This window comes from Cydia pomonella, chromosome 17 (assembly GCF_033807575.1).
Source record: "Cydia pomonella isolate Wapato2018A chromosome 17, ilCydPomo1, whole genome shotgun sequence".
Lineage (NCBI taxonomy): Eukaryota > Metazoa > Arthropoda > Insecta > Lepidoptera > Tortricidae > Cydia > Cydia pomonella.
In genome coordinates, this window is record NC_084719.1 from 11,920,896 (window position 1) to 11,934,352 (window position 13,457).

General features: G+C 39.8%; 2 protein-coding genes across 2 annotated transcripts; both read left to right on the forward strand.

Moving 5' to 3' along the window:
• Nucleotides 1–307: 307 nt before the first annotated feature.
• On the forward strand, nt 308–1,616 carry LOC133526831 (tRNA-uridine aminocarboxypropyltransferase 2). The gene is made up of 2 exons (XM_061863630.1): nt 308–777; nt 882–1,616. Exons 1-2 carry the CDS (start codon nt 695–697, stop codon nt 1,552–1,554), a joined length of 756 nt encoding a protein of 251 aa, XP_061719614.1. The 5' UTR covers nt 308–694; the 3' UTR covers nt 1,555–1,616.
• Nucleotides 1,617–2,254: 638 nt separating this feature from the next.
• On the forward strand, nt 2,255–9,566 carry LOC133526832 (small ribosomal subunit protein uS19). Its single transcript, XM_061863631.1, has 4 exons — nt 2,255–2,372; nt 2,528–2,613; nt 2,831–3,053; nt 9,373–9,566. Exons 1-4 carry the CDS (start codon nt 2,364–2,366, stop codon nt 9,496–9,498), a joined length of 444 nt encoding a protein of 147 aa, XP_061719615.1. The 5' UTR covers nt 2,255–2,363; the 3' UTR covers nt 9,499–9,566.
• Nucleotides 9,567–13,457: the final 3,891 nt, after the last annotated feature.

The window sequence follows — 13,457 nt, forward strand, 5'->3', positions numbered from 1 at the left end:
ATGATTGGATCCTATAGATAAGCCATACGCGTGCGCCCGTGAGGGACAGAACATACGCAATGCCACAAAAGTAAAAATACGTTTTAACATTCCTGTGACATACCAAAAACAACCTACGTAATTTGGTCGGTTTATTTGTATATAGCGTATGTCCTGTCCCTCATGGGTGCACGCAAGCCTCAGAGTAAAGACAAATAGGACCGGATTTGTACGGTCGACTCTGTTTTCCAACTCAAACAGAAAAAAAACATGGGCGCTCGTCTATAGGATCCTACCATTTATGTCCTGTCTGAGGCTTTGATTGGCTATGACTCAAGTAGACTCGACATCATATGAGATACTGACTGGCACTGACACTGACAGTCAGTAGCAACGTACAATAGCAACAGTTGCCGTGCCGGTCCGGGACGTAGCTCGAAAGGGAAGGAACGATTTGTAGAAAAAAACTGGTTTCTTACTGTGTGTGTGTCGTTTTCTTTCAGAGTTTTTTTTTGTTAATGTTTGGATATCTTATTAAAGTTTGACCAACATTTAATTATACTCTTTATTAAAACCGCAATTATTATTGAACATGAAGCACCTAGAAGCCTATAAAATATTGGCACTATTCTTCGACATGAGTTATTGGTGAATTTCTTTGGACACTTTAATGGTTATAATAAAATTGTAACCTAAAGATTCTAAAGCTTCAAGTATGAATGAAGAAGACGTATGGGATGACCTGTCTAATATACCTGCAGATCCACCACATATGCGTGAACTATGTGAAAATTGCAAGTAAGTAAACTATTTAATAGCTTCGAGTCTTAATGAAGCTTATCTATCCATAGTCTATTTATTTTATTTTTGTGATAGAGTAAACTATGCTGTTTGTATTTCAGAAGGCCACAAGTAGTGTGTTGGTGTGCAGCCCTTCCCCCTGAGAGGTTACAACCACGCAGCAACATCATTCTCCTGCAACACCCAGCGGAGGAAAAACGCTGCCTCCGGACTGCGCCCATGCTGCAGCTAGGCTTAGCGGAAAACAAGTGCCTTATTTTCAAAGGGAAAAAGTTCCCACAACCAAGACATGACAACTTGGAAGACATCTTAATTCAACCTAATACATTATTACTATATCCAAGCAAAACTGCCATTGATATAAATGATTTAGTTAATGATAATGATTCATACAATCTTGTCCTCTTAGATGGTACCTGGCCCCAAGCCAAAGCTATCTATGCCTCCAGTCCTATTTTACATAATTTAAGGCAGGTTAAATTAATAACTAGTACTGTAAGTAGCTATATTATAAGAACGCAACCAACTGAAGGTTGTTTGAGTACGCTGGAAACAGCTGCAGAGGCTTTGTCTCAATTGGAGAAGGATACAAAATACAGAGATCAACTAGTACAACCTTTACATATGCTGTGCCAGTACCAATTGGACAATGGAGCAGTAACTCACCAGTCAAAAGAGTTTTTATTGAAAACAAGAACATATCCTAAATTAATAGGAAAACGCTTATCTAGGCTGTTAAGGTCTACAAATGATACTGTTCTCGATTTAGATTAAGCATATTACTTTTATAAGTGTTTCATATGAAGGATAAATAAAGTTTATCAGATTTTTTAAAATGTATTGTGTTCTTATATTTCTTAATTCTTCTCAATATTATGAATGAAGATGGGTCAGAAATAGTAGTAAGTAGTAAAACACTTTATTGTACAGAAAGAAACATAAAACAGGACAGAACATACATCATTTGTACAAAGGTGAACTTATCCTTTCAGGGATCTCTTCCAGTTAACCTTTCCTTTGTAATATTATTTAATATCCACTGATATTTCATTTTTATGGGGGTAACAACTACAATTAAGTGCCTAGGGGGTTGTTAAATTACTTTTAGCTCTTATCAAACCTTTTTGGTTAATAGGTTTTTAGTTCCTTTTCCCGTCATTGATGTTTCTCTTGGACTCGTGAGATAAAATAAGATAAAGCCATAGAAAAAAGATAAGCAGCAACATAACACATACTGCTGTCTCTATCTAATTCCAAAAAATATTCTTTCCTCCGTCGATATTCGATAATACTGGTCAAATAACATCTTGTCAGTAGAGAAGGCGTGAAATTCAAACTTTCTATGGAACGATAACCCTTCGCGCCTACATTTTTTAAATTTGCCGCTTTTTTCTACTGACGGAAATGGCTTGACAGAGTTTATATCGGTAGTGTCAAATAATCTCCGCTTTTAACGTTTTTTACTGTAAATAAGACAGCTTTCATTTTATAGCGTAGCAACACTGGGTATTGTCATCTGTCAGATCAAGCTGTCAAAGGACCTTTTCTCTCTTTTCGGTTTTCTGTGCTGTCAGATCGGAAACATGGCTGAGGTTAGCTTATAAATTCAAGAATATAATCCATTTTTACTTTCACAATCGTGTTACCAAATGCGTTACTGAGTGCAGTGTATTCTCAGATGCTGTATACATAATAGTTTTAGTGGTTATATTTCACAGAAGTGATCAACAATGTTTACGTTTTCCAGGTCGACGAAACTCTGAAGAAGAAGCGTACCTTCAGGAAGTTTACCTTCCGAGGGGTTGATCTCGATCAGCTTCTTGACATGCCCAAGTACGTAAACCTATAAAATTACATTAAAATATAGTCTGAATCCGATCTACCTATCAAAACATGACTAAACGCCGCTGATGAGTGTCATATTCGTGGTGATTTGAAACAAAATTCCCTATTACTCTCTAAACGCAGAGTTATTTTTCAACGTGCTTTGTTTCACTTAAAACGGCATCATAATGTTTGTTAACCTAACCTCAAAATAATTGTTTTTCAGTGAGCAACTTATGGAGCTCATGCACGCCCGCGCCCGCAGGCGGTTTGCCCGCGGCCTTAAGCGCAAGCCGATGGCGCTGGTGAAGAAGTTGCGCCGCGCTAAGAAGGAGGCGCCGCCCAATGAGAAACCTGAGATTGTCAAGACACATCTGCGCAACATGATCATTGTCCCAGAAATGGTTGGCTCCATTGTTGGTATCTACAACGGCAAGACCTTCAATCAGGTAAAATTTACTGTTGTTTACATACCACCATTGACAAAGTTAACTGACCATTTGTGAAAATTGTTGCTGTTCCTAGTATTATTACCTAACAAATGCTTTCTTGGTCCAATGTGTTTTTGCGTGTCACATTTTGCTTAATGAGAGAGAGATGCAATGCACATCGGACCAAGAAATTGGACAGGTGGGATACCACCCTTACTTACTGATTAAAACTGATTCTCCCCCAATTTAAAATTATGTCTAGCAATCAATACACAGAAAACAAGCAGAATACAAATATACAGGTAATAACTCTGTTACTCCTATGGAATCACTGTTTTGCCTCAGGTTTGTCTTATTGCAACTGAATGATGTCTGCTAATGTTTGTTTACAAATGCCTTGATTCGTTGACATTTACAAACTGAAATTTCTTTATTTCTGCACATCTTTGTATTATACAGTCTGTCCTTAACCATCAGGCAAACCCTGAAATCACACATGGGGTTACTTCTCAGTAATCCTATAACTTTTTTTTTTATTAGAACTAAAGATTAAAAAGTAAATTTTCAAATAAAAGTTTATTTCCAATAATTGACTACAAACAGAGATTTCAGAATAAATCATTGGCAGTTTTTGTCTATGAGGATATATTATCTGAGGAGCTACTAACACATACAGACTGCTTCAAAGTAAAAAATCGTAACTTGTTAATCTCTTCGTAACTGCTACACCCTTCAAGCAACACCAGTTTCCGACACTTCGGAAGGGAGGAGCCCAAGCGATATCTTACTGTACAAATCATTCTGCCATTTTTTGTGGGGGGAAACGTGCACACAGTCACATTTCTCACTCGCTACATACAATATCCAATATGTAATGAAGACACAAATACATAAAAAGCGGCCAAGTGCGAGTCGGACTCGCCCATGAAGGGTTCCGTACCATTTATGACGTATTAAAAAAACTACTTACTAGATCTGGTTCAAACCAATTTTCGTTGGAAGTTTGCATGGTAATGTATATCATATATTTTTTTTAGATTTTTCATTCCGTTATTTTAGAAGTTACAGGGGGGGGGCACACTTTTTTCACTTTGGAAGTGTCTCTCGCGCAAACTATTCAGTTTAGAAAAAAATTATATTAGAAACTTAAATATCATTTTTGAAGACCTATCCTTAGATACCCCACACGTATGGGTTTGATGAAAAAAAATTTTTTTAAAAATATTTATGACGTATTAAAAAAAAACTACTTACTAGATCTCGTTCAAACCAATTTTCGGTGGAATTTTGCATGGCAATGTATATCATATATTTTTTTTAGATTTTTCATTCTGTTATTTTAGAAGTTACGGGGGGGGGGGGGGGGGGGGGGGGGGACACACCTTTTACCACTTTGGAAGTGTCTCTCGCGCAAACTATTCAGTTTAGAAAAAAAATGATATTAGAAACCTCAATTTCATTTTTAAAGACCTATCCATAGATACCCCACACGTATGGGTTTGATGAAAAAAGATTTTTTGAGTTTCAGTTCTAAGTATGGGGAACCCCCAAAATTTATTGTTTTTTTTTTCTATTTTTGTGTAAACATCATAATGCGGTTCATAGAATACATCTACTTACCAAGTTTGAACAGTATAGCTTTTATAGTTTCGGAAAAAAGTGGCTGTGACAGAATCGGACAGACAGACGGACATGACGAATCTATAAGGGTTCCGTTTTTTGCCATTTGGCTACGGAACCCTAAAAATGACACATGTTAAAGACAAACCTTGCACATCTCAATCTCTTTTTGTGTACGGACAAGTCACAACATGCACCACCATAGGTACAGTTGTAACTATGCTTCATCAGAGGGAAATAGTATGAATGCTGCCTCTCTTCCTGGTGTTGCTCGAAGGCTACATCAGTTGTTATATATATATATATATATATATATATATGTGTGTTCTAAATACCCTAATGCATATATACATTTTGGCTTTATCACACTTGATATCAGCTGTTATTCATATACACTAATCAAACAGATATTAGTAAAATGTTGTATGTTTAGATAAAGGTGAAACCAATTTAAATATCAGGAGCAAGCTGAATTGGGTGCTTCCATTTACATATTGAAATTTAATGTTAATTTAAGGCTGTTAATATCTCTTGTATGTGTGACATCCAAGAACAGGGGCATTCATATAATTTTTCACCTTTATAAAACTCCAAGAAGTAAAAATAGAGAAATCCACGTCAATACAAGATATACTAATACCAAAATTTGCAACATTAAAGTAGCAAAGCAACAAATAAGTAATTTTTGACCACACCAGCTCACATGCTTAGTTATCAATATACTTGCTTTGTGCTTGGTTAGCACAAGCATTCAAACAACAATTTTGCCACCATGTAAAACAATAGTGGTTTATAACTGCTCGTAATATTGATACCTGAGCAAGCAAAATATTTCATAATAGAAAGCTCGAGGTTCAAGAAGTGGAATCTTGAGCGTTGCGAGGGTTTCAAGGCACGGGGGTTAATTATTATTATTAATCATTTATTTCAAATAACAAGGATTCATAATACATGGTTAGTAACAAAATAGTTATATTACTATGGCTATGTACACAAATAAATAAATAAATACTCCATTGCAACAGTGGGCACATCACCCCACTACTTGAGCATTGTAAGAGATGTGCACACTGCAGCAATGTCGTATATAAGGACAATCAATCCTATCCGCTATCATGGCCAGGATGCGGTTGCGGCTATCCCGCACCCGCCGCACTAGGGACGCGCATTTCTTTCTGATTGTTGCATAAAAGCAGTCAACTCTCGCTTCCGCAAACATCCCTGATGCGCTGCAGAAGCGGGGCAGCCGCATCAACACCCTGAACGCATTATTATATTGTACGCGTAGGGCGGTGTAAGTTTTTCGAGTGTAGTTTACCCACAGGCTGCTCGTGTAAAAAGATGTGCAATAAGCTTTAAAAAGCGTTTTTTTAACTTCGTTGGAACAACGAGCAAACCTGCGGGCCAACATATTGGCTCTCACCGACAACGCCCTACGCTCCCTTTCTAAATCACTATCGTCTTTAAGACTTGGAGTAAGTATATGCCCCAAATACTTAAATTGCTGCACTCTGTTTAGTGGAGAACCTTACAATTTAATCTCCGGTACACTACTAGGCGCTTTATTTCCCCCACTAAAAACCATGTATTCGGATTTATTTACATTATATAACAACCCATGATTATTGGCAAACTTTTCACAGGTACTCAGCAATTTCCTTAACCCACACACCGAGGGGCTCAGCAGGACCATGTCGTCCGCGTAGCTTATATTATTGACGGCTATGTCGTCCACATGACAGCCAACATGTTGACTGCTAAGCTCCTCGATGAGTGAGTTAATATTACACATTAAAAAGCGAGGGTGACGTCAGCCCTCCCTGCCTAACACCGCACTCCAGCCTATACCAATCAGAGTATGTACCTGCCCATCTAACAGCGTTGACCTGGTTTCCATACCAATGTTTGAATATTTGTATTAACTCCCAAGGAACATTAATTTCCTTGAGTTTTTTTCCACAAGATATCGTATGAAACCAGATCAAACGCCTTCGACAGGTCAAGGAAACAGGCATAGATAGGTGTTTCTCGATCTGTGTAGTATCTGACGACATGCTTTAAACACAAGATGGCACTATCGGTGGAAAGTCCAGGCCGAAACCCAAATTGGTTGTCGTGCAGCTGCAGGTGTTGTTGCAATCGCGCGTTCAGCAAGCCGTCAAACACTTTAGCTATGGTAGTGGCCAGAGATATTGGCCTGTAGTTACTAGTATTGGACAGATCTCCCGTCTTATTTTTTACAATAGGAACCACTACCGTTCGTATGAGCTCAGGCGGTAAATATGAGTGGCTTACACAGAGGGTATAGAGCATAGCAAGTGTCCTCGCGAGGTGGGGACCCGCGAACTGGAGGTGCTCGACGCTGAGACCATCATGACCTGGTGATTTTCCTTTTGAAATAGATTTTATCACTTGTCTGACTTCAGATGCAGTAAAACTTGTTCCCAATATGTCATCACGATTCTCAGGGTCGAGCGCCCCAGCTGCAGGTCCTAAAGGTGACGTAACCTTAAAACAATTTTTAAAAACATTAGCTATGCCTCTTGGGTCACTTACCCACCCCCACGCTCACCGGAAGGCCGGGTTTACTATTTAACTTCTCGGTAAATTTCCAAAACGCACGAAAATCATGATTCGTTTGATGAGTAGCTAAGATGTCCATTTTGATCTGGTCCTGGTGGTTTTGGCACCACCTTAATCGGGACTTAAAAATCTTCCTACTCTCACACATTTGATTGAATATGACACCTTGCGGGGGCCTTCCGTGCAATATCCACGTTTGGAACTTTATACGAGCATCAGTATGGGCTTGGCTGACGTGCCTATTCCAACCGACTATCTGCTTTTTCTTCCTACGCTTGCCTAAAATTCGACTGGCTGCAGCAGATTCACACAAGGCAGACAGGATGTTAGTATACATAGTATTAATTATTTTTAAATGTTCAGTTTTGTGACATTTATGATCGGAACATTCTCTGAGGGCTGCCGGGAAATCAATGAGTGTTAGTTTATTATGACATTCTTGCCTATACCTATCAATCTGTTCTTGACTTCTAACCCCCCATAATACCTTATTAAAAAATAATACCTTGTTAAACGAACTTAAAAATTTTCACCACCCGCTCGTAAAGGCTGATTTTACCCTTTAAAAACAGTTAGTAAAGTTGCATTTTATCCTCTAGAGAGGCAAAGTAATTCGAGTTTGAATTGTTTTTCACGCGTTAGCTGGTTGGATAGACTAATAATTAATATTTATTAAATGTAATAAGAATTGTTGCAATGAAAACAGATTGTAGTTTCCTCGCATAGTGTGGTGAAATAGTTATTTGTGTCCCAAGGGAGGAAAAGTAAACAAACACGCGGGATCGAATGTCCTAAGTTTCCTCCCGTGGTGCGCATACTATTTTTCTGCTCGACGGAGGCGGAAAGCGGCAACTTCGTTTAGCGCAGCGGGAGCAAAGTTGACGCTTTCCACCCGGAGGGCAGAAATAGTTACATATTTATTATACAAGGGGGCAAAGTTGTTGTTTAACTTCTCGTGATTATATTGAGACCCGGGGCAGCGAAAGATTCCAAAATTGATCCTCAAGCGTAGCGAGTGGTTCAAAAAGTGGAATTTTGAGCGTGCGAGGGCCTCAAAGCACGAGAGGTTGAACAAACTTTGCCGCCGTGTGCTTTCTCAGGGAATGAATGAGTACGTTCAAAAATTAGAGATTGCATTTACACACAATTATGAGCACTATTTACACGGAAATCCTAGAAGTGAAAATATTTAAATTACTGCAAGAGATTTAATTACCTACTTTGCCATGTTCGTTTTTCCCTGCGGACTATTTATTAAGATTGTTCGTGAGACTTCGTATATTTTCAACTGATATTTAATAATCGAAACTTTAAATTGGGGAAAAAATCAATTAAACAGTACTTAAAAGTAAAACAATTAAAAGGTAATTTTACCCAGTTAAACGCCCATGGGTCCAATAAACTAACTTAACAATTAACATAAATAAGTTGCCAGCTCTTAGACTATGTTTATGGCGCGTCGTCGTGGAAGCAAGCGTAAAGGCGGCGGCGCCCGATCGGTTCGGATTTCTTCTTTAGTTCCCGAAGTCCTTATTTAGTAATAGTTAAAATAAACATCCTTAATTTATTGAATATTGGTTGCCCAGAAACAATATTAGGAACTGACCGACATATCTTCAAAGGAATACGGCTGTGACATACCTACTTCCGTGAGAATCAGACATACAATCTCCGGATAAAATTTTTATGTTTACAGAATCAACGTTTGTAATTCCTACATATTTAACACTTTCGCAACCAGGCAAAATTTCGAACAATACCCCAGAAACCGACAGTACTCACTAGTCGAGCAATGACGTGCAACTCAATGCCGCACGCCGCGAACCCGCTAGTCGGGCAAGCGGCGGACGCTCAGGGCTGTGCCAAGTAACTTTCGTATACTTACGTGAATAAAATTAAATCTGCTGTCTCATCTGTTTATCCGTTTTATCAATTATCACAATGCATCCAGTGGGGCAGTAGGAAATGAATAAAACCACACAACGGTACTGTTCTGTACGGTAGAGTACTATTAGTTATTCTGTGCCATGACCTAGTCCAGGTTGATCAGTGTAAAATTGTCCTTATAATAATTATTTATCTACATTTTTTAATTGTCTTATATTTAATTACAAATAAATTATTTTAATTCTAGGTTGAAATCAAGCCTGAGATGATCGGCCACTACCTGGGCGAGTTCTCCGTCACATACAAGCCGGTCAAGCACGGTAGGCCCGGTATTGGTGCCACCCACAGCTCCCGATTCATCCCACTCAAGTAGAGTGGCTTTCCTCTAGGTTAAGTGGAAAAAATGTACAAGGGATTACAATAAAGTATCTTTTGTACTAATATATGTTTTATTTTACAAAATGCAAGTTATAGCCGTCGGCCCCACCGTGGCCGGCTCCCTGACTCTTCAGGGTTGCGAACTGCATCGCTGCCATAACTGTGTGTTATCAGTCTTTAGATATATTATGATAATATGTATGCTAGTTTATAAGGTACTTATCTATGGGCCAATAGTTGCCTGCAGTGCCGGATATTTTGATGCCCTAAGCATTTCTAGACCATGGTGCCCCCTCATCAAGATTACATTGAATTTTCTAAGTAAATAGAGTGACGTTTATTGCCGTATGACTGCTAAGAATAGAATTTTCAATCTGTCACATCATTCTATCACGGAAATTGACAGTGCTGCAGCAGTAATATTGCAACAGTAGGTAATGCTGCTGCCAGTGCCGGATTAACCCTTAAGCAAAATAAGCACTTGCTTAGGGCACCACGCTAGGAGGGGGGGGGGGGGGGGGGGGGCACCAAAATCGTAGGAAAAAAAAACGCAGTCTGCATTGGTATCGCAGTCATAGTGGAGTTACACACGAAACTTTTTGATACGTGTGCAAGTACCCATTCTACATACTTACGAAGGGTCGTAAGAGTAAGAGAATAAGGACACAAGCACGTCTCCAAGTTCTCCAACGTAGGCCTTTGATTTGACCTTACGCGGAGGCCCTCAAAGCTCATGGCCAAGAAATCTTGCCGTGCCGGGCTTGTGGCTAGCCGATTTTTTTGGCGTGGTTTACGAATTTGTTAGCGAATTTTGCTCTCTTGCACGCCAGATTTGCCGGCCAGGCTGAGTTGCTGCAGAGCCGCGATCCTGCGACCTAATTGTCAAAGTGTCATAAAGGGCCCCGCGAAGGCCGAAAACCAAATGTATCTTATCAAGTCACGCTTTGGAGTTAAGCCAAAGGCCGAGCAATAGGAGAACCATGATTACATAGGTTCGATTTCAAGCCACACTTTTGCAGTTCGGCGTTAGGTCTTATGCGACACCAGGCCAGGCACTTTATGCAAAAGTAGATCTTCTGCCTTACTTTCACTTGACCATAGATCCAAATTCAAGCTTTCCACTCTCGCAGCTGGGCCTTCTACCTTGCTCACTCTTCGCCATTGGTTGTATATGATAACGCGCCGCGATCGGAGGCTCCAGACGTCCAGCCATTCACACCTCGCCATTGGTCAATTCCGGACTCTGCTTTCTTCCAGCTCGACCTTTGGCCATATTCGTAAGCTCCTATTGAACGCTCGGAGCGTTCAACCTTATGAAAAGCTCAGCCTTAGACTTTACCTTTAAAAACACTGATTTAAACTTTCACGATTTAGGTCAATCTAATTAGTACCAAAAAATAGCGTTTTGAGGAATTAATTCCCAGCAAGCTGGAAATCGATTTAATACTTTCATTTGGTCCTAAATGCGTGTAATCCGAGTTTGCTCCATCCCAGGAGGCGTGCATATATTTTGGGATCCTTAAGAGCTACATTTTTCCTTGGATTAATTACCAAACCACTCGATGTAGAAGGAACCGACCATCAATAACAATGGCCCTACCAGCAAGGTTTGGTGGATCAGACACTGATAAGGAGGCGTTTTTGTACTATTAACATGATTTTACCAAAAATAAAGAAATTAATAATGGCGGCCATTTTTTTACAATTTAGACTACGAATAAGTACATACATATTAAGGTACCTTACGGACCCTCGATTAAGTAGAACAAATTGCCATGAAAAGTAGAAAAAAGCGGCCAAGTGCGAGTCGGACTCGCGCATGAAGGGTTCCGTACCATTTGAGACGTATTAAAAAAAAATGTACTTGCTAGATCTTGTTCAACATTTTACCACTTTGGTCACACATTTTACCACTTTGGAAGTGTCTCTCGCGCAAACTATTCAGTTTAGAAAAAAATGATATTAGGAACCTAAATATCATTTTTGAAGACCTATCCATAGATACCCCACACGTATGGGTTTGAGGAAAAATTTTTTTTTAATTTTATGACGTATTAAAAAAAAACTACTCACTAGATCTCGTTCAAACCAATTTTCGGTGGAAGTTTGCATGGTAATGTATACCATATATTTTTTTTAGATTTTTTATTCTGTTTTTTTAGAAGTTACAGGGGGGGAGGGAGGAGGGGGGGGGGTTCAGTTCTAAGTATGGGGAACCCCCAAAATTTATTGTTTTTTTTCTATTTTTGTGTGAACATCTTAATGCGGTACATAGAATACATCCACTTACTAAGTTTGAACAGTATAGCTCTTATAGTTTCGGAAAAAAGTGGCTGTGACAGAATCGGACAGACAGACGGACATGACGAATCTATAAGGGTTCCGTTTTTTGCCATTTGGCTACGGAACCCTAAAAAAGGGGAAAAATGTATGCACACCTCCATTGGATCGAGCCAACTCGGATTACATGCATTTTTAGGACCAAATGAAAGTATTAAAACGATTTCCAGCTTGATCGGAATTAATTCATCGAAAAAATATAATTTAATTGGCCTAATTGTGACACATTATTATTTAAGGAAACGGGACTTAATCGCGTTTTTAATTAAGTTCTAAAATTACCTTCAACGTCAAGATGATGATGTCAACTTTACCCAGTCTTCTCTCAGACCATGGGGACAACGCGCAGTCGTTGAATCTTCGGGTCAGAGGTAATTTTGAAACTTACGCGATTATGTCCCGTTTTCGTAAACAATAATTTGCTATTTCAGACACTTGTGGCCATTAGTTCTTGTCAGAGCTAAGCCCCTGCTGAAGCTCGGCCTTTGCCCTCACATGAATGACCTTCGCCGGAAAGCTCTAGATAGAGGTTGCAAAACCCTGTGCAGGGCACGGCCTACGAATTTGCTTACACTTGACCATTGTTTATCCCAAAGTTAGGTCAGATTATAATCAAAATACACTGTTCAAAACTTTCGGATTACTCTTGGGCAAGTGTATAAGTCATGTTACGAGTACCTTCTGAACCAAACCAGGTTTTAATCGCATAGTAAAGCACACAATTATAGATATAGGTAATTTCGTTTAGTTTTGATAAAGGTGACATTCGTATGGCGACTGCAGCAGAGCAAATAATCGTTATAAACACAATTAATTGGAAAGCCTTTGATCTGGTCAGTAATGATATCTTGCTACAAAAGTGTTCTATGTTAGGATTTACACCAAAGCTCTTGAGGTTCCTCTCGAACTACTTGCGCAACCGTAGTCAGTTTGTCAAGATAGCTGGATGCCAAACAGTGCCTTACTACACACGCTCCGGAGTAAGCCAGGGTAGCACCTTGGGCCCTACATTATTTATCATCATATGATAAACGATTTGCCTAATGTAGTATCCACCGCAGAGTGCCAGCTATTCGCGGATGATTTAAAGTTGTTTAGGAGCGTGCGAAGTTTGGAAGAGCGCGAAGCGCTACAGCGTGACATAGACAATGTTGCGGCCTGGAGTATTGCGAATCAGCTTCCCTTCAATGTCACCAAATGTAAGCTGATTACTTTTTCCTGAGCTCGAGAGGGTATTACCCCATCATATAACCTGCTCGGGTTACCACTGGAGAGAGTGGATGTAGTCCAAGATCTTGGGTTGTCTTTAGACGCGCATTTTGATTTTCGTTTGCATATAACCGAGATCTGTGGACGTGCTCTTCTTCCCTCGTGTCGAGGTTCCCCTAAACAGTGGATGCCCAGAAAGAAGCGGTACTGACAGCCCGGACCGTGGTATCTCTCAGGTCAGATTCAGAGCACGAGTGCGGGCACGCGGGGCAATCCAGCAGGTGCGCCATGGTTTGTGGTGCAGTGTCGCAAGCACATTGGATAGAGTGGCCACGAAGCAGTCCCCATTCGACCATGCTCTGTTTACAAAGGCCAACCTGAGACCTGAGCCTGTTCATCGCCTTC

Excerpts from the sequence above, each read along its gene's own strand:
- LOC133526831 (XM_061863630.1), top strand. The coding sequence starts at position 695 with ATGAATGAAGAAGACGTATGGGATGACCTGTCTAATATACCTGCAGAT. Across the intron at positions 778-881 it reads GAACTATGTGAAAATTGCAA|AAGGCCACAAGTAGTGTGTT; the intron begins GTAAGTAAACTA and ends TTTGTATTTCAG.
- LOC133526832 (XM_061863631.1), top strand. Across the intron at positions 2,614-2,830 it reads CAGCTTCTTGACATGCCCAA|TGAGCAACTTATGGAGCTCA; the intron begins GTACGTAAACCT and ends ATTGTTTTTCAG. Across the intron at positions 3,054-9,372 it reads ACGGCAAGACCTTCAATCAG|GTTGAAATCAAGCCTGAGAT; the intron begins GTAAAATTTACT and ends TTTTAATTCTAG.